Raw genomic sequence first — 21,844 nt, 5'->3', positions numbered from 1 at the left:
CAATGTTATGGAACATCTACCAGAGCAGAGCATATTAAATATTTGCCTATAAACAGGCCCAGCAGAGTCAAAGGTCACTTCCCCTTAATGTTTTGCAGGGAGCCCTTTGTTGTGTTACAGGCGCTAGTGTCTGCAGGTATTTATGAAATTGATGAATGAGAGGTTTGTGGTCCACCAGAACAATTTTGTTTAGAGTGTGTCATGGTGGGAGAGGGGTCACCACATAAAGCAGAGATGAGGGGTTGTGACCTGGACCTTTCCGGGAGCAGGAGCCCTGTTGAGTGAAGGCCTGAGATTCTGGAGTTCTGTTCGGCTTCTCTGCTCTACTCTTTACCATGTCAGCACTGTAATGAGAATCATCTGTGCAGTCGCTGTGGTTATACTACCGTGACAATAGGAATATTTTGTTATCTATGGTGGTGTGTATGCATGGACTGAATCTGCAGATGAATAAATGTGCGACTAAGGTACTTAACTGTTCCTTATATTATAAGTAAAACAGATTTACTATCTTCAAAGTGTAAATTAAAAAAATATATATAACTCTTTATTACAAGGTATTCTCTAATAATTCATTCGTATTGGTCAACTTTAGCATTTTTCAGGCAAATAGTTGTATATTGACCGCTAAACTGTACAGTATAATTCACTATTGTCCTAGGCAACTGATTGTCCATATAGCTGTGCTAGTTTTATATATCTCGTATCACTCTGCAGTCTCTTTCATCTCACATAATATACATTTTTCATGTCCATGTAAGTAGTCGTTTAAGTGTGAGAATATACACGTCAATCATTAGCACAAAATAAATCCCTTCAGCTGCCTGGGCTCTTAAACATTACGTGATTTAGCAAAATTTTTGCTAAATTAAATTACGTGCCTTCTTTCACATTTGGGTGCAGTTTCCCAGTGAAATGTCCAGCGGGGGGTGCCAAAAAGCGAGTGCCGTAATCAGAGGAGGTTTTCAAGTTGAATATAAGATGGAGGTTTTAATGAGTAAAACATACCTCCCTTACCTAAAAATTTGTGTCAAATGAGAGGGAGACACAAAACAGACATCCTTACCCTTAACCAAGGCCTTCACCTTAATAAACATTTCCAAAAAAACAAAAACAAAATGAAAAGTCTTAACACTCTATGAGGTAAGCTACCGCAGAAGCTAATCATAATGTAAGTGTGTAAATTTAGGTGAGTCTGTAATACAAGCGTTAAAAAAGTGTTTCAAAATCATAAAATAGCACTGTGAGAAGTATAAGTGCGAAAAATACGTGTTTATAAAGTCATAATCAGCCATTGTACTTGTGATTTGTGTGAAAGCTCTGCTGGAAAATTCAGCTTAAACTGGTAGCTGTGTTTTGGAACATGGTGGCTGGATTCTACCTGGTCCAAGCAGGTCATTAACTGGTCCAAGCTGTTCTTTAGCTGGTCCAAGCTGGCCTTTAGCTGGTCCAAGCTGGCCAGCTAACAGCTTGTTATACCAGCTCAAGTTGGTCAAGCTGGTTTTTGGTAGTTGTTAGCTGGTCGACCAGCTAAGGACCAGCTTGGACCAGCTCATGACCAACTTGGACCAGCTAAGGACCAGCTTGGGACAACTACCATGTTCCAAATCAAAACTACCAGCTTGAGCTAGATTTTCCAGCAGGGAGTGGATGAAACAGTTATGTTGTTGTAGTGTTAATTTCATCAGGAAACTGCAGTGAAATGTAGAATGCGAAAATGTAGTCATAGTAACATTCATTCTTGCCTTCAGGATAATAGAAGGGTGCTGATCAGTCATTTATTTTTTGATAATGACTGGCAATACATTATTCTGTACTTCACTTTAAGGATAATATAAAGAGCTGGACCTGATTTTGGTTGGGAAACTTGGACCTAGATGAAAACATGGATTTAAAGTGATTTCTTCTGTCCATTTTAAACTTTTTAGTTTGAACTTGACCTGACCTGAACCAAAAATACATGATTTTCTCAAGTTTTTCTTTCCAGCTATTGGACAGTACACCAGTTGGCTTTCTCAAAGGTTGCTCCTTGTTTTTAAGTCATGATGTAGTTCCCTAAAGACTCAACTCTGAACTGGACCTGTTCTGCCAAACTTCTAATTTGGAACAGAAAAAAATTATCTTTGTTTCGATCCATGCTGTTTCTTATATGTTTTCCAATTCGCTTCCCTGTCATATCACCAACATATCATTGAGGTTCTGTACAGATGCCAGTGCACAGAGAGGGCAGGGTGCCCAGATAAACAAAGGTTTTATGACTTGTGGAGATAAATCCAAGGCATTTTCCTCTTTCTCACACAGACCTTTACAGCCTTCAGCAACTGCTACAACAGTCACCCTGAATTCTCTCACATTTGTCCCACACCAATACAGTTTATCCAGTGTAGTATGGGTGCATATGCATATGGTTCATGTGCTTGTACGTATTTGATGTATCTGCTCTTCTGTCTTCACATAAATGTTGCCATAAATTGGTCAAAGCCCTTTGTGGACCAGATTTCCCCCATATCAGTCATGATGCCCTTCACCACCAGCAGCTAATGCTCAATAGTTTTAAGTTCTCTCCTTAGAGTCTTCATCTCTCAGCAAGCGTGCCCCCTTTTCTTTTGGCGTCAGAGTGTGAAATGTAGAGGGAAAACGCTTTTCATCCCAGCTGCTCTTTCTCTTTTTCAATACGTTTAATAAGTGGACCATATTTCTGTTGTGCAGGTAAAAGCAGATGATGCAGATGGTGGGTCGTTTGGGGCCATTGCATACTCTATTGGATCTGGACCTAATAGTGCCCCACCCAGCCAGTTCACTATCAATAAGGAGACTGGACAGATCTGCACCAGTGTGGCTCTGGATCGAGATGAAGGATCAGACAGTTTCGATTTCACTGTCACTGCAGCTGATGGGGTGAGAAAATTTGTCTTTTTAGACCCAAAGTGCTCCGTTGTAAATTTTGAATAAAATATACCCTGTTCCAAGAAATATTTTTTGTTATATCAATGTTATAACACTTGTTGTAACATTGTTATAATGTATGAAATGTTGCCTATTTATGCCAAGGCTTACTAAGCAACCAAGCCTTGTCATTTAATACAAAATAATTATTTTTAAAGGTGAAGTGAACTATTTTTCTATTTATTTTTTAATTGTATCATTATTTTTGCGGTTCCTCACTTACGACACAAATATAAATTTCATCCAGGAGCTTAAAGTTTTATACAAATGGTCATTAGTGCTGTCATATAGCACCTAGACACCCAGTCTGGCCCTTACATGCCCTGCTCAACCCTTTTTCTCTCAGCTGCCAGCAATAAAATGTCATGGGCACTTTAAATGAAAAGGCAATTAAACTGAGTGTCCAATTGTGGCTCATTGTACACACACACACACACACACACACACACACACACACTCCCACTATGTTCTTTATTAGCTGCTAGCAGCGGTTTGCTTTGTTACCCATTTCAGTTATTAATGCAACCATAAAATGCTACCTTTGACAATTGAAGAGCCTTCAGTACATAAAACTGCTCACTGGCCTCTTACAACCTTGTTGGGCAGTTATGTCTCACTGTGAAGAATATTTACTATGACATCAGAATGATTAGACAATATGTGAAAGATATCCACAATCATCCTGAATGGAATTAATGGAATCAATGTTTGATTTTACCCTACAGGGAGGCCTTACCTCATCTGCATATGTGAAGGTGTCATTGGTGGACATCAATGACAACAGACCTACATTCTATCCCCTGAACTACGCTGTCAGTTTGAGTACACAGAGCACGCCCGGGACCTCCATTGTCAGGGTAACAGCCCACGACCCAGACGCTGATGTAAATAGCAAAGTGACATATCACACTGTCCCTGGTGGTGGATCCAATTTCTTCACCCTCAACAAGGACACAGGTGTTTTGTTAAAATTATTTAATTATAAATCTTCTTATTTATTTTATTATTTTATAATTTTTTATTTTGTTTGAAAATGCATTCATTTTGCTATGTTGACCCCTCTCATCCACACTGGAACAGCTTTGCAGAGCTGCTGAAAAAATGCAAGTATTCAAGAGAAAACAGATAAGTGTGGATGTGGCCTAAATTAAGTGTATTACATTTTGAGTGGATTTGTTCTATTTGGTCTAATTGTACAAAATTAAAAAAATTTGTTATGCCTATTTGATGCAGTAAAAATGCATGACTTAACAAGATTTGAACTTGGGTCACCTGCTCAAATGTAACCTTACAGACAACATGCATTGCCTTGGCTTCTTTGAGGAAGTCACCTTACTTTGAAACATTATTAAAACATGTTACATTATTACATTATACCATTGCAAATTGTTTTACATTTTTACAGATTTTTGCCAAACATTGGCTATTTATATATATTTTTTCTGGTATACAAGAAATAAAGAAATATTCTAATGCATATTGGAGTATTAAATGAAATGAACTCCATAGATGGATGATGTTAGATTAAAACAATACCAACAGTTAAATAAATTTCCAATGTGTCTGTGTCATATGGATCAGAATTTTTGTGCATCCAGTCTTGGCCAATAAATATTATTCATAGGGTTCCAATGCAAATGTATTAAGTAAACTCTCATTTCACAAATTTAAATTACGAGTAATGAAATTTAGAGTTTAAAATGATGTTGCATTTCCACATTTAATGTCACTTTGGTTAAAAGTGTTTGCTAAATGAATAAAATTAAATGTGAATGTTAAATTAATAATAAAAATAATAATTATTATTATTATTATAATAAATTATTTAAAGTGCAATATAGTTTTGAAACCTTTTATACCAACTTAATTGATAATTAAACAAAAATGAAACGAATTATGTTGCATTTCCTCATTTTGTCTCTTTGGATAAAAGCGTCTGCTAAATTAATAAATGTAAATGTGTATGTTAAATTAATAATAATAATAATTGTTAATATTATTATTAATTAAGGCACAATGTAATTTAAAAAAATGTTCTATCAACTTAATTAAAGTTGTAATTAAACAAAAATTAAACAAAGATATTTATTATGTTGCATTTCCTCATTTTGTAAGTTGCTTTGGATAAAAGTGTCAGCAATGTTAAATTGTAAATGTAAATGTTACATTATTATTATTTAAATAATAATAATTATTATTAATATTATTAATTTAAGCAACACCATTTTTAAACATTTTGTAGTAAATAAATTGAAGTTCTAATGAAACAAAAATTAAACTAATCAAAATGTTTAAAGATTATATGTGCTTATAATTAAAATAATAAATAATTATTCAAATATTTTTGTGTGTATGCAGTATGCACAGTGTAGATAATTACACAGGCAACATTATAAACACTTGTCAAATTGAAAAAAGGCTGAATGAATTTGCTCATCTGTATCTTCATATTTAATTTCTGCAGATTTAATGCCTAATCATATCTTGTTTTATTCCTTTTCCACTCTGCATTTTTTCCTGTTAGGTGTGATCTCTCTGTCGCGCTCCTTGCATGGAAAGGCCAACTCTGTCATTGCCATGGTGATCACAGCACGGGATGGAGGTGGTCTCACAGCACCTGTCAATGCCAGAGTGAACATCAGCATTGTGGCCGGCTCAGTGGCGCCCCCCTTGTTCGAACAAGCGCACTACTTCTTCACCGTGTCTGAAGACGTGCTCCGGGGTACTGAGGTTGGCGTAGTGCGGGCCAGCAGCAGGAATGGTTCGTTTTAGCCAACATTTCACAAACATAGACTTTTTCCATGTCCTTCTGGGAATTTCCATCACGTTGTATAAAAATATACTTAAATACAGTGCAATGTAAGAAGCCATGTGCTGTAGCATACTTTCTTACAGTTCTCCTAACCTCAGTGCTGTGGGCTCTCAGAACCATGAATTGGTGTCTGTGAGACAGTTAGGGGTGTTGAAAAGCCTGATAGGGAATATTTGTACTCTTGCTCAGCCAGTTGTGCAAATAAAACAGCAGCTGCTGCTTGAACCTCATTAAACAGTCACATCCATCACAGATTCCACTTTACCTCATGTTGTTAGAAATTATTATTTATTGATGTATATTTTCTCATAGCAAAGGCATTTCTTTGTGTTGTATGCAGAAAAATAATGGGAAATTCTATAGGATTTTTCCCCCCCTTGTTTTGCTCTCTTTGCCTTTTCCTGGGGTAGTGTGGTGTGGTCAGTAGTGTAGTCTAGGGCATATGCAAGCATACGTTGTATGCCCACCTATCTTTCTTAGGATTTGGTGTATGCCCACCTAAAATAAACTGATGATACATATGGCCGCCAGTGCGAGGAGTAGACTTTTGACCTGTAACTTTTTCAATCTAATAACATGATGCCGCAACACCACTGAGTGAATTGTGTGTTTTGTTTTTAATTATTATTATTTAAAAAGTGTACAGAGATTCTCTCTGAACACGCACAGAGCTGCGGGATGCGGGACCGCAACTGATGGCACAGGCCAGACAGACAGTCCGACTAAGCTGACCCACCAATCAGAACGTTCATTTCAGACGCGATTGGATATTTGCTAACCAGTCATATTTTCTGTTTCAGTTAGGGGCGGGACATTTCCAGCATCTAATGCTAATGCACAAGCACCTCTGGAGCCATAATTTGCACTGTATTTATTTACAAAAATGTTTTAAAGGATTAAAAATGTTTTACTGGTTATATATACATTTTAGAGACTGGGTGCATGTTTTTTTTTTTTGGTTGGGGTGGGGTCCATCGTAAATTACCCACCTCTTCAGACACTGCTACACCACTGGGTGTTGTGGTTGAAGATTTAGGCTGCTAAACTAAAAGGATCCATGAGATATCATCACTGTACCCTTTTGCAAGACACTTAAAAGTCAAGTCAAGTCAAATTGGTTTGTATAGCGCTTTTCACAGCGTTGTTTCAAAGCAGCTGTACATTAAATTATGCTATAACTGAAAATGAATGAATACAATGCCAATATTAGTTATTTATGTTTAGTATTAGTAAACTAAGTAAGTGTTGTGGGTCAATGGTTAAATAAAATTATTTTGTATGAACTATACGTTTTAGTGTTAAATCCTTGAAGTCATCCCGAATTAACTGAAGAAATACACATAGATGCATTTGCCTTTGGTTTTGGCCGATGAAGGCTTTTGTATAGGTATCATTCAGTGAGGAGCATCTCAGTCCGGCTGGAAGCTTATGGCAGGTAAAAGGATAGTTCACCATAAAAAAAATGTAATTCTGACAAAAGTAAATTTTCTCAGAAGTGACCCAGCCCACCCCGTTCACATGGCAAAATGCCCTTCCATCATCAGACGGCAAAACAAGAGAACCTACTGCCTACCCGATAGGTCAAAATGCACAAGTTGTTGTACCCATACATTTTTGCTAAGTTTTCTGAGTACAGAAAAACAACATTACACAGGTTTCGAATGACATTGGGTGAGTAAATAATGAATTCATTTTTATTTTGGGGTGAATTATCCCTGTAGTAAGTGTACTGTAAGTCGCTTTGGGTAAAAGCGTCTGCTAAATGTCTACTTACTTGTCTTACCATCTCTCGCCCTACAGGAGTTTCTATGGACATCACCTACACTATATCTGCGGGGGATCCAGATGGTTATTTCATGGTAGATTCTGAGACTGGAGCGCTTAGAACAAGTCTTCCTCTGGACCACGAGTCTCGACCCTCTTTCGACTTGGAGATTCAAGCGCAAAGCGGTTCCCCTCCAGCTTTTGGAGAGACTCGCATTCAGATCACCATCGCAGATGTGAACGATAACGCCCCCATTTTTTCCCCGTCAACCTCAGAGTCACTGCTGCTCCCAGAAGCCACTAAGATGGGCACTGTCGTGTACCGCGTCCAGGCCGAGGACCGCGACTCAGGTCCTAATGGACAGCTTAGCTTTGACCTGATGTCATCTGGAGGGCAACGTACATTTGGGGTGGAACGAAGCAGTGGGGAGATCCGACTAATTGGGAGTCTGTCATATGATAGCGTAACACGCTATGATCTCCAAGTGATCGCAAAAGACAGCGGTGCTCCCCAGCTTAGTGCCACATTTACCCTAGTGGTCCACATCCAGGCGGAGAATGACCAGGGTCCTGTGTTTGACACTATGACCTATCGTGTTGAGCTAAAGGAGAACACACCACTTAACACCCGTTTCCTACAGGTTCGGGCTCTCAACCGAGATCCATTGGGAAATGGAGCTACATCCAAAGATTCCATGGCATCTTCTCCTCTGGCATACCATCTCCGGCCTGATGGGGATGCAGCAGGTTTTGGAATCGCCCCAGAGAGCGGCTGGCTGTTTGTTAAGAGTGCTTTGGACCGAGAAGCCAAGGAAATCTACTTGCTAACTGTACTCGCCACCTCAGGAAGTGGCCAGATGAGGAAGACAGGTAGTGCGACAGTGAGAGTTACATTGACGGACGAGAACGATAACTCACCACGATTCTCTCAGGAGAGGGTGTTTTTGGCAGTAAGAGAGAACCTGCCTGCCGGAACAGGCTTTGGGAGAGTGTCTGCAATGGACCGTGATGCTGGCCTTAACAGTCGGCTTACATACAAGCTACTCCACATGGACCGTTACTTCCAGATCAGTTCCCAGACTGGTGAGCTGGAATACAACCCACACCTTCACTCAAAAATAATAATGTTCCATTACCTTAATTAAGTTGAAGAAAAAGTTTCAGCTCAATTAAATTAAGCCTTTTCAAAACATCTGTCAGAACTGACTTATTCAAGTCTGGTAGTACAAACTAGAATTGATTACTACTAGTTGCAATGAAAATGTGAAGGCTTCTTTGATAAGTCACTTTGCATTAAAACAATATGAATAAAAATGCTACTAGGGGTGTGCAGCGGAGCCATTATCTGTATTCGTATCTGTATCTGTTCATGTGACAAAATCATCAGTATCAGATATAGATAATTATCTGGGTGAAGTAACTGAAAACTGTGATTTCCAGATGTGGGCGGGGCTTAAACCTGAAGCGTGTCAAAACTAAATGAAACACCCATTTTTAAGTATTACTCTTACGTAGTTTCTATTAATAAAATATGACTTCTATATGCCTTTTCATAATAATAGCCTAATAATAATTATTATTATTATACAATTATTATTTTTAAAAATCGTATTATTATTTTTTCTTACCAGAAGAAGCTGAATTTACAGGCTACATTAACTGTGGGATATGTTGTGGTATCTCCTGGTATTTCTGAAATTAATTTCTGCATAAAACAGAATTTTCATTTGTCTGTGCAAGTAAAACAACATTATTCTGGAGGCATGAGGTGTCAAGCACACATTTTGCAATGAATAAAAAAATACAAATTCACACATTAAAAGAAATGAATGTAAAATCAATATAGCCTACAAACATGTGAAAGTTCTGAAAGTCTATCTGGATTTTTTACAGTAGAACACCATTATTTAGTTCAATAATAATAATAATAATGTTACATTTATATAGCGCCTTACCAGAGTTCAAGAACAGAGTAAGAAGAAAAAAAAAAGACAGAGCGTGTTTCAGGTTCTTTGTTTTATACAAGCAGGAAATAGATGAATACTATATGGAGCATTTAACTTTTTTAGAATAAAGTCTTAACCAGTTATTAACCTTAATCGCTGATGTGGATATAAATGTGGTCAACTTTAAGAGACTGAAAGACGAGCTCCGACGTGAAATCATCACTTCAGGTCAGGAATTGAATATTGCCCTCAGGTTTAGGCTATAAGTAAATACATGAGAATCACGTGTGAATCGTGTGATACATTAACATAGACATGTCAAGAAGTGGAAAGTGTATATGTTGTCGTATCTTAGTTTATGTTACACTTGACAAGCTCCAGATGCCCTCAATTAATAGAGACCTTGGAGTTGAGACCGCACCCATGCGATCTGAAATCACACCGTATGGATTTTCATTCATAAGGTGTACAGTTTAGAAATATTGGCTGCACAGATTCATAAATTCTTTGTAATTTGGGATATTTTTTATTTAAAACGTCACTTCATCCTTGGGCTTTTTGGATAATCAGTCATACAAATATTTTAAGTCAGTATTCGTGCCTTTCCGAATAAGGTATTCAGCTTTTGGCACATCCCCTGATTGCTACTTTATATTACTTCATCAAATCATTTTTAATAATTTATTTATTTATTTTTTGGCTTTTGTTTTTTCTTTTTACCAAACATTGGATATTTGGATTGGATAATTTTCTGAAATACAACCAGAAAATAAAAAAATTATCTTATTTAAATTATTTATCTCTCAGAGAGACACATTGTAACAGAATTGCAACACATTTTAAAGCCTTATAATAAATACCTTTATACACACACACACACACACACACATAACAGTAGCTCACTCTCTGAACTGTATCACATACATTTGTTGCATGGATGAGGGATGTTAGATTAAAAAAATATATGCACCAATCAAATTATTCATATAGTTCTAATGGATTATAGGTGCATTAAAAGTGTCATTATTTAATTTGTCATTTTGGACTTTCACTGACCCCTAGAGGTATTGATGCCTCATCATTCAAACAAACGTTTTCAGATACCAATGTCATTGTAGAAATGTACTATTCACATCCATCCATCCATCCATCCATCGTCAACCGCTTATCCTGTGTACAGGGTCGCGGGGGCTGGAGCCTATCCCAGCTAACATTGGGCAAAAGGCGGGTGTACTATTCACAGTCAGACTTAATTAATTTAATATATGAGTGAAAGTGTTCAATAACAGGGTGGTTACTGTGATTGAGCGAGTAATATTTGGCTGCTCATGTGATTCTAAAATAGCGTTCCCCATGAGGACACTCTCCATGTACAATGAAACATTGTCTCATGTGAATATTCTTGATTTTAGTTTCAAAATTACTATTTATTTCTTGAGGAGTAAAACTTTTTAAAATGAGGAAACAATTTGTGAGTGCAGCTTTAAGCAGAATTCCATTGTACCAATTTAAATTTATTGCACACAATGAAAAGTGTAAGTATTGTAAGTATTGACATTAACTCATTTCAATCAACTAAACAGAATATGTATCAAAATGTATGTATTTTGAATAACTAGAATATTTCCATTAACTACCATCCAGTAAGTTTTTACTCAACTTTTCATAGTGCAATCGCATCCTCTCTCTCTCTCTCTCTCACACACACCTCTCTCTCTCTCTCTCTCTCTCTCTCTCTCTCTCTCAAATAATGACATTCAGTATAAATTAGCTTTATTGGCATGATTGTATACAATGTACAATGTTGCCAAAACATTCATTAACAGAAAAAAAAGTATTACGTACATAAAAAAGTAGTAATAATAAAATATTATTTTTAATAATAATAATAACCATACAGGTAAGTGCACAAAATGTAAAGAAAAATAATTACAGAGAACACTGAGTAACAGTAAATTAAACTGACACATACAGTATTTAGTGATGGGTCACCCTCTGTCCCTCAGATCATGACAGGAGAACACATACCTCTATAACCAGGGTTGGGAGGGTTATTTTTTAAATGTATTTCACTACAGATTACAGAATACATGCAGTGGAATGTAATTTGTAATGTAACATATTCTAAATACTTTGGATTACTTCAGCACTGGTAGATTTTTCACTTGTTTTGACTATAAAACTCTGTACATATAAAAGCCAGTACAGTGAGACAAAATACACATGTTAAAAATACTTTCTCTGAAAAACCTAAATATCTTATGCAGTGTTGTTTCTAAAACAAGATAAATCAAATTGTTTTGGATTTTTAGATATTTTTACAGGAAAACAATACAAAAATGATTATCAAGAATACGATTTTTGCCCTAATATCAAAGGTCTTTATGATTTAATGTGAATTTTCTTGTTAAAAAAATATGATCATGTCTGATAACATGTGCATGTGAAATGGCTAGAAATAGCATTTTAGCTTAGCGTAAAGCTGACAATTTAAACAAGGTTTATTTCTATTTCTTCTGCTCCAAACTTACTTCAAACTTACTTCTCTGTCTGCTGTCAGTATGAATGTAACACATCATAAGAAAGTGTTTCACCGCTGTTCAAATGCACTTTGGATCGCATCATTTATATGTATAAATGTTTTCCAATGACAATAAAATGCAAAGTAATCTCTTTAGTAATCAAAATACTTTTTGAATGTAACTATATTCTAAATACCAATGATTTCAATTGTAACTGTAGTGGAATGCAGTTACTTATATTTTGTATTTTAAATACTTAATCCTGTTACATGTATTCCGTTACCCCCAACCTTATTACACACATATCTCTTTGTTTGTGTAGGTGAGATCAGTACCAGAGCAGCTTTGGACCGTGAGCACCAGTCCAGTTATCAGCTGATTGTGGTTGTCCAAGATGGAGGTACCCCTCCCCGCAGTGCCACTGGAACAGCCCACATCACGGTTCTCGATGAGAATGACAACGCTCCGGCATTCAGCCACACACAGCCTGGCAGGGAGATTCTCATTCAGGCAAGAGACAGACTGGCACAGACTGTTATCAAAGCCTTAAATTAGTTTGTCATAACATAAGTCCTTGCAGCATGGACCATATGTTTATTAAAGCACAGATCACATCATAAAAATGTCATTAAATCTGTACATAATATCTTTCAAAAAAATGTATGACCTTGGATATGTTCCCACACTTGCTGGTCTGTTTGAATTAGGTATAAGCAGCCAGTCTGTGTTGTTTGAAGCTTGGTTGATGTTTTGCAGGTTCAGGAGGGTCTTCCTGCAGGTACTTTATTAGGAACGTTGAATGCCAAAGACCCAGATGAGGGAGAGAATGGCACTATTTTTTACTCATTATCAGGTAAGCAAGTACCAGAATAGACTATTAAAGGGATAGTTCACCCAAAAATTTACACAAAAGGAGATGATAGGGACCATGTTTACTTTTATTGCAATTTTATATTATTTTTTTACATTCAATGGAAGTGAAAGATGACTGATGCTACCATTCTGCCATCTCTTTTTTGTATTTCACGGAAGAAACAAAGTCATTTGGGTTTGAAACTACACAAGGGTGAGTAAATGATGACAGAATTTTCATTTTCAGGTGAACTATCCCTTTAAGTGTTGGCTCATGTTATTCACAGAGGACATTAATGCAAAATTTTTCCTTCTACTCTAAATGTAAGATGTTCTTACACTTCTCTTTGTGTCCAGCGTGATGTATTGTATAGATAATTATACTTCCATATTTGTCTCTATTTATGCTTCCATTTGTCCTTGCTCTTATAGGCTCCAGAGTGGAACATTTCTCCTTGAACCCAAACACTGGAGAGCTGCACTCCTCCTCCCCCCTAAGACGAGCTGAAAAGGCAGAGTACAGCTTCACCGTGACTGCGTCGGATCGCGGAGCACCATCTCAGAGCTCTTCCACTGCCTTGCTTCTACAGGTCAGTTTATACAGACACATTTCAAAACTTCACTTGCACTGGGTTAGTGTTTTCTGGCAAGTGCACATACTCCAGGTAATGTATGTTGAGCTGTGGTGCTCATACATGTTCAAATCCGGCTTGCATCATGCCCTGATCCCCCTATCATTTTCAGTATCCTCTTTAGAGTCTCTATAATAAAAAGTGGCAAAAGAGAATGGTAGCAAATTGTATTATAATCTTTACATAAAAAATAAGAGTCACAGTGAATTTGTAAATAGCCAAAGATAAACTGCATTTGCTCAGTCATACTTGTCTTACTATGAAGGTAAATTATTGCCTAAAAGATTTGCATGTGCAGAATAAGATTTGTTCAGTTTATTCATACACATACAGACTGATTCTACTGTATCTGTTCATGACACCCTTTCTTTGCTTGCATTTTGCTGATAGCAGGTTTGCAATATTTTTTGGCCATGTTTGGGTGAAAACAGTGCAAAAAGTGTAAGCACAAAAAATACAAAAACGGAAGTCAGAAGAATACAGATCAAATTTACTTTGTGTTAATATAAAATTACAGATTCACAAAACATGAATAACACTTATGCGAAGCATTAAAACATTGCTAATATTTTTTCGTACGCTTGCAGCTTTTTGTGTTTGCAATTTTAGTTATGCTTTCAAAAATCGTAATTTCCGCATGCAAATCTTTCAATCATGCTTGTAACATCATTTACTAATTTACCTTCATAAAGCACCACTAATTTAGGTTCATCCATGAGAAATCTTTTTGTCTTGAATTTAAGGTGATCTGCAGTGTAGCCACAGTCAGGGCCATTTCTAAGCATAGGAGGCCCCTAAGCAAATTCCTACTTGGAGTACCCCCCATCCCATTCCTCCCTTCCATTTCGGGCCACAAGGGGGCCCCCTATACCATTCTAATTGAGCCATAACAGATGCCTTAGTCTTACTCACAGCTTTTAGTATATTAAAAATACAAATAAAAAAAAACTTGCTTTGTGGGGCCCCCTGGTGGCTTGGGGCACCCGCTAATACCATTTATAGCTAGAAATGGCCCAGGCCACAGTCGTAAAATCTTACTGCATGACCACCACAGCTTACAACTGTGCACAGTGACTTCCAATATGAACAAGCCGCCTTTCACTATGCTAAACTATCATCATGCTCATTGTCCCCTGAGCTGCGGTATCAGTATTCAAGCAGGGAAATTAGTTCTGACCCAGAGGCCAGCTCCTGTCGTTGCAAACACAAACACCTCCAAACTCCCAGTACTGCTTCCTGTTCCAGAGGAACATGCTGTAACTAAAAACCATGTATTAATCCCAATACACAGCATGGAATGGCGTGAATCAGAAATGTCACACAAAGAGGTCCAAAGATTTTCCATCTTTTACTGAATATTAAATACATTAAATGATCATTCAAAATGACTACCATCAATTTGAAAAGTAAAAAATACGATTTCTGGTCTATTTAGAAGCATTCCCACATGAATGGATGCGAAAGGGAGTAGAAAGGAAGAAAAGAGGAGAAAATAAAGGTTAGTTGAGTTCAGTTGAAAAATTGAATGGGATATTAAGTCGGATGACCAGATCGCAAGATCACAGCGCTTAGTAAGACTAGAAAAACTTCTTCCATAGACGTTTTTGAGATAATGATGTCACTTTAGAATCCCAAACTCTACAAGTTTACTGGTGGATAAAATAAAGCATCACCGAAAATGTTCAACTTAAAATCATCTCTGGTCCGGAACTTCTGGTCACATAATATTTTTGACAATACATTAATTTCGTCCCTTTTCAGTCCACTTTAAAAGTATCCAGATATCTAGATTCCAAAGAGTTGTGCTTTACAGAATTAGTCCTGGCAAGCAGTACAATCTTTTTTGTAGTGAAATATCTTCTATGCTTTTACAGATGTGATTTCAAAAAGGGAATTGGATGCTAATTGTAGAGCATGCAGTTGACTGTAATTTTTGTGCTCCCTGTTTGTAAGGCACAGATGAGGGAGAGTGAGAAATGGCAGAGAGAGAGAATGCACCTTTGAATCAAGTACTCCCAGATGGCTCTGATTAGGCCCAGCTGTGGTTCCCCATGATCAAACGGAAAACTGAAAACTTCAGTCCCCTAATACAGTAGCACCAACTGATACTCTCGCACCAGAGAGTCATGCACCTTAACAATATCTAGATAATATTTTGCATGCTGTCAGTAATACCAGCCTCCCCTTAATGTCCAGTGTACCTTGCACAAAAGAGGGAGCCAAAAAATGGATCAACTTCAATCCATCTGTTGCTTTCATTCCTAACGTCCGGTATGCGTGTGCTCTTTTGTTTTTCATAGGGATATTAGTATGAAAGGCTTCAACTGTCATCATTACTGAAGGGTTTTCTGGCTCCACTTCAAGGACATGGGAAATAGGCCTTATATGTGATAGACAGGTTCATTGCATTTTAATCTTTCTTTAATGCATTTAGTTGACGTCTTAAAAAATGGGGAAGCATTTTACATTGCACTTTAATCTAGTAAATAGTGACATATCTATTTCTAATAATAATACTGTAAATAACCATAACCATGCTGAAAGACCAGTTTAGGCCAGCATCATAGGAGCTCCATGCTGGTTCATAGGTTCTTTGGACCACGAGCACCAGTCCAGTTATCAGCTGATTGTGGTTGTCCAGGATGGAGGTTCCCCTCCCCGCAATGCCGCTTTTAGAACATGCTGCTTTTAGAACATTAACTGCATTTTCTTTCAGCTTCATGCCTTTCTTCCTGATGAAAAACAAGAAAAAAATGTGTTTTATATTTTTGTCCTGTCACTGTGTTGATCTACTGAGGCAATTGTGTTAGGTTTCACAAGCTTCGTAATCAATTTTATGTCCTCAAACTATTTAAATGAACTAAAAATGTTTGGGGAGCTTCATCGTTTAGGAGGATTGTTGTAAAACATGGACGTTCAGCTTAAAATGTAACTTTAGAATGACAGAATTTGTTGTATCACCATTTAACTTTTTTTCATAAATAAAAATACTCTTCTTTCTTATTCGCAACCTGTAGGTCACTGGCTCCAAAAGGACCCCTCCAAAACCCAACACCCTATCCATGACCCTCAACACAATAGAGGGAGCTAAACCAGGCTCTGTTATTGGTTCAGTCAGGTCACACGATCATCCTGACATCATAGCAAACAGTCAGGTGACCTACCTGGTAGTGGGAGGCACAGATCATGATGGCACATTTATGGTTGACCATCTGACAGGTGATGTATATTTGGCTAGAGAGCTGGACTATGAAAAGGGATCACGGTATACTCTACAGATTGTGGTGGACAATTTTTCAAAGGCCTTTCCAAGCAGTCACATGGTGCAGTTGGAAATCAATGTGCAGGATAGTAATGACCATGCACCCCAGTTTCCAGAAGATCCGGTCACTATTGTCATTCCTGAGAACATTCAAGCAGGTTCTTCGATCTACACCTTCCAGGCCACTGATAAGGACGGTACTGGCCCCAATAGCGAGATACGTTATTCTATCCAACAGCAGTGGCCTGATAGCCCAGATCTCTTCACTCTTGATAAAGTCACGGGAGTCCTAAAACTGGGCCAAGAGCTGGACCATGAGAAGACCTCCAGCCTCTTCCTGGTGGTCCATGCCACAGATTCAGCCATGGATCCCAATCAAAGGCTCTGGGGATCGGTAACAGCACAAGTGTTTGTGACTGATGAGAATGACAATGCTCCGATCTTCAGTTCCCCTACAGCTGTTAGTGTGATGGAGGACCAGCCTGTTGGTTTTGTCCTGCTCTACATCATGGCCCGGGATGCAGACCAGGGGGAAAATGGACGAGTATCCTACAGGATCCAGTCAGGCAACCCAGCAGGACGGTTCAGCCTCAGCCCCAACAGTGGTAAGAGTCATTACTTGAAAGGATAGTTCACCCAAAAATGAAAATTCTGTCAATTCTGGTGAGTAAATGATGACAGAATTTTTTTGGGGGGTAATTTATACCCTTAATTCTATCTGATAAATGGCTCCTTCTCACACCATACTACTTTACTGGCCATTCCCTCAAAGCCCAATTAATTAAGCAAGAACAGATAATTTTCTTGAAAGGTTTATTCAGGGGAGCACGGTTTTGCTTTGGCCCTGTCAACCGCACGCCTTTGATTTGGAGTTGGAAATAGGCATTAGCGTGATATTTCTCCATCATCCAAGAGTATGACCATTTACTGCTCACGCAAAGTTAGATTAATAAGATTAAGACTAAGACACCTAATATACTGAGCAGCTGTAGACTATTTTCCTTCCATTATTGTCAAATGGTTTGTGATGTGGGTTAGTATTTAAAGGGATAGTTTACTCAAACATGTACATTCTCTCGTAATTTATGCTCATTTGTGTTGTTCTGAACCTGTATGACTTTCTTTCTTCCATGGAACAACAAAAGAGGAATTTAGTTGAATGTCCAAGCTGCTTTCTTCATGTCTTCTATACAAAGAAAATGGATAGGGACAAGGGGTTGTCAAGCTCCAAATGTGATATCAAAACTGATTTTAGCCAGACGGTGGGAGTAGAACTTAAATCTATTTTGACTGTGCGAAGCGGAGGTCTTAAGATGGATGTTAAGCATAAAACCAGAGCTATCATTTTCAGAAGCAGAAACTAGCTTAAGCATTTCAATGATGTGTGATCTTTTGTTAGGTGGACTATTTATATGAAATGAGGCCGCACACAGACTTCGCACAAACACACAATAAAGTTTTGCAGTCAGCAAGCATTCAGGCTGCCATATGTACCGCTGGGGTTTGTTTATCCTGACTGACCCTTGCTTGAGTTTTAGCTGATGACAGCATTGTGCAGAGGTAGAGCAGGAAAGGTACAAAAATGGATCCACAACATCAAATCTCAACCTTGCTCTTCATAGCAGTAAGTCAGCAAAAAGCATCATTCTCAAATTCCAGTTGGAGGTGCCAATCGGAGGAGAAAAATGGAATGAATAAAGTTCAAAAGAATTATGAGTTATGGAAATTGTTTTTGACTTTTATTTTGCATAAAACAACTGCAATTTTGGAATCTCAGGAACGTGTGAATAGGGGAGTAATAAAGATGAATTAGCCCTTGAAGGCTAATGCTAATACCATACACTGGCTAAACGTACCAAACAGTGACTTTTTTAATGTTTTTGGCCATGGTACCATGGTAATACCATTGAATTTTTTTAAAGTGTTTTGGGATGTCATGTAAATACCATAGTATATGAATAAGGTAATCATTCAGTTCCCTATACTGCAAATGAAAGTACCATGATGTTACAATATAATTTCAATGCTGTACTTTGGTTGTACCCTCTTTAGAAGGGTTCCTTTATTTGCTACTGTACCTTTACTAAACCACAGAGCAGCTGAGTACAGCACAATAATGTGAACCCCTCATACAGGAGATCTAAGGATGTTTTACCCTTCTCCTAATCTCCAGGCTCTCTCTCCATCCTAAAACCTCTGGATCGTGAGGAACAGGAGAGCTACAACCTCACCATTGTTGCTGAAGACCATGGCATACCCCAACACTCCACCACTCAGGTGCTGTCTATCCAGGTGATTGACATAAACGATGAAGCACCAAGGTTTGAAAGGACTGAATTTGAAGCTCAAATCAGAGAGAACCAGCCAGTAGGAACAACCATACTGAAGGTCTCTGCCTCAGACCGGGATCACGGTGAGTGATATTTGATTACACAATAAACCATGTGTTAAATGTACCTTTACTTCTAGAGTATTCCGACCATTCAAACTTTGCCATCTGGTTAAAGCAGTTATGTTGTGGTGACAGTAATGTTTTTTATTTAAGTTTCCTGTTGAAGATATGTGGGACTCATTGTCAGCCCCCTGGGTAGAGTGCGAGAGTATGAAAGAGAGATTGTAAAGACATTCTCCAGGAAATATTAATTGAGTAAGCAGGTGCTTGTGCCAAAGCTCGCTGACTTTGCACGCAATCTGGCATCTGTATGTCTTTGGTCTACGCCTATGTTCATTTTGTAGACCACGAATCGGCTGCTGAATCAGCAAATTGAACTACTAATGAAACCTATGATGTGTTAAAAGCAAGATCAAAAAGGTTTGAACCTGAATATTTTATGGCATTTTACACATCTGTTTTAATGCAAATCAGGTGATTCACAAGTAACAATTTCCTGTACCATTCTAGATCACAATGGATTTCTTAATTGAGAAATTAGAAATGCTTTGGTAGTCACAGGATATGTTCAGAATAGCATACTAACCTCTCTTACTATTTCTGGTATCTATAGTATTTATGCTTCACAGAATATTGAAAATTTCAGTATGCATATAGTATCTATATTACCTATTATATTTGAACTCCCAAAACATCCACCTTGACATTCCATTTCCAGTGTGATGAATAACCCAGAAGTAATCTCATTTCAACCACGATTGATAATAACATCTCTTTTTTGGCTCCTTATTTGATCAGACTGCTAAAATTACAACATTTTTAGATTGAATAAAAAAGTAAAATATTCATTTTAATTTCCAAGTTGATAATTAGATGCCACTCACATACAACTTAATGAGGTCATGTGACAACAATGTAGAATACTACTTTTTGGAGCATTTATTGTGGAAATATCTGTAATTACGAGATTTAGACTTGTAAATCTGGTCAGTGTCTTCATAGAATTCATAATTGCAAAAAGTTGTAAACTCATAAATGTATGAATGTTCTGAATTGACAGTTGTGACTTCCTTTCCCTGTTTCACTTACTATTTAATAAAAACAATAGAAGGCAGCAAGTGTTTTATTCTAGTAATAATTATCGATTCAGTCACCGTTCACGATTTTGAAGGATTATTGATTATATAGTATATTTCTGTTTTTAATGACTGTTGCAGGCACTAACGGCTTAGTGACTTATGGTGGTGTGACTGAGGATGCATTCACAATTAATCCAGAAACAGGTGTAATATCTGTCACCCAGGTCCTAGATAGGGAACTTCAGGACCACTACATAGTAACAGGTACTTAAAATATATAATATACAATATTATTGAATATTATAACCTATTATCATAATTCATAATAAACTTTGTAATTGTATTTATGTTTTGTGCTTGTCAGTGTATGCAAAGGATGGTGGCATACCCCCTAACTTTGCCAAGACCAAAGTGCACATCACTGTGTTGGATGAGAATGATAATGCACCCTCTTTTGGAAGGCAGCAATACAGTCTGGATGTTCCTGAGAACCTAGACCCCGTGGAACTCTTCGCCCTCAGAGCCACTGACCAGGACACTGGAGAGAGTGGCCGACTGGAATACAAGATCACTGGTAAAAACTATAGCTTTTTTAATGTCTGTACCGAGCAACAAGAAGAAGAAGAAGATGAAAAGCTTTAACAGTAGATTTACAGATCAGATACATTTTGAATTATATATGAATTTTAAACCATATTAAATTTTAAATGAGTTGTGATGAGGGCATATTCTGCCTAAATAAATTTTTACTAAAAAGAAGGATGTACCATGTATATATAAATGAATTAAAATCCATACATTTTTATTTGTACCAATACCAGTGAAATGTAATATTTCTTGTCATTTGAAATTAAATGCCACAGTAAAATTGTATAATATGTTATTATGCCACAGAACACACTCCATTATTTAAAAAATTAAATATTAATATAAACATGTTATATAAAAACAATGGCATTTTGCCTCAGTGATGCTAAATGCTTCATGTTTTTAATTATTCAGGTAAAGAGTCATAATGATAAAGAAGTGGCCTAAGTATTAAGTGAACTAAAAACATACTAGGCTGATAATAAAAAATAAAAAACAGTCACTGGTTTTTTTTTTATATAGTTTTTTTTATTAATATTAACAACAGAATATGCAGGCAGATCTATTAGTGTTTACAATGCAAAGTCTTATGCAAAGCTCTGAGATTTTGACACATACAGTGCCTGATTTGTTGCACCTGTTTGCTTTCACGTAAGACATTAGCGACTGTTTGTTAATCACTCACGGGACGGGCATTGCCCATGAAGGACATCTAACCATTTGGGCGCAGCCAAATTTCTGCATTCACCAATAGTGTTCACGCCTCACGGTGAACGCGGGATGTGTATGTGTATTGTTTCATGACTCTATGTGTATTTCTATGTTATGTACATTACCAAAAGATTTAACTCAGAGCTTCTGCTCCATACTGAGAAAAATTGAACATTTATATTGACTCCAATTGAAACACTAAGCGTGCATTTAACTCTTTATTCTAGAAAATTGTTTTTCCACACACTTGAGTCCGCCATCTGCACAGATAATTTTTGCGTCTGCACAGAAGTAATTTAGCTGGTTGGCCAGTTTGTTTTCCAGCTAGAACAGCTGAC

The 21,844-nt window shown here is 37.4% G+C and overlaps 1 protein-coding gene across 1 annotated transcript in view; it reads left to right on the top strand.

Annotated features, from left to right (window-relative positions):
* LOC127636031 (protocadherin-16-like) overlaps nt 1–21,844 on the top strand; it is a 120,750-nt gene that overhangs the window by 85,753 nt on the left and 13,153 nt on the right. Inside the window, exons 3-13 of the mRNA XM_052116390.1 lie at nt 2,710–2,898; nt 3,672–3,903; nt 5,471–5,707; nt 7,559–8,605; nt 12,313–12,500; nt 12,747–12,843; nt 13,275–13,432; nt 16,492–17,341; nt 18,910–19,149; nt 20,346–20,471; nt 20,572–20,781. Of these exons, the coding sequence (XP_051972350.1) occupies nt 2,710–2,898; nt 3,672–3,903; nt 5,471–5,707; nt 7,559–8,605; nt 12,313–12,500; nt 12,747–12,843; nt 13,275–13,432; nt 16,492–17,341; nt 18,910–19,149; nt 20,346–20,471; nt 20,572–20,781 (3,574 nt within the window). The remainder of the gene's footprint in view (nt 1–2,709; nt 2,899–3,671; nt 3,904–5,470; nt 5,708–7,558; nt 8,606–12,312; nt 12,501–12,746; nt 12,844–13,274; nt 13,433–16,491; nt 17,342–18,909; nt 19,150–20,345; nt 20,472–20,571; nt 20,782–21,844) is intronic.

The sequence above is a fragment of the Xyrauchen texanus genome, chromosome 43, assembly GCF_025860055.1.
Source record: "Xyrauchen texanus isolate HMW12.3.18 chromosome 43, RBS_HiC_50CHRs, whole genome shotgun sequence".
NCBI classification, from domain to species: domain Eukaryota; kingdom Metazoa; phylum Chordata; class Actinopteri; order Cypriniformes; family Catostomidae; genus Xyrauchen; species Xyrauchen texanus.
The sequence above is the reverse complement of the archived record's forward strand: the minus strand, read 5'-3'. Positions and strand labels throughout refer to the sequence as shown.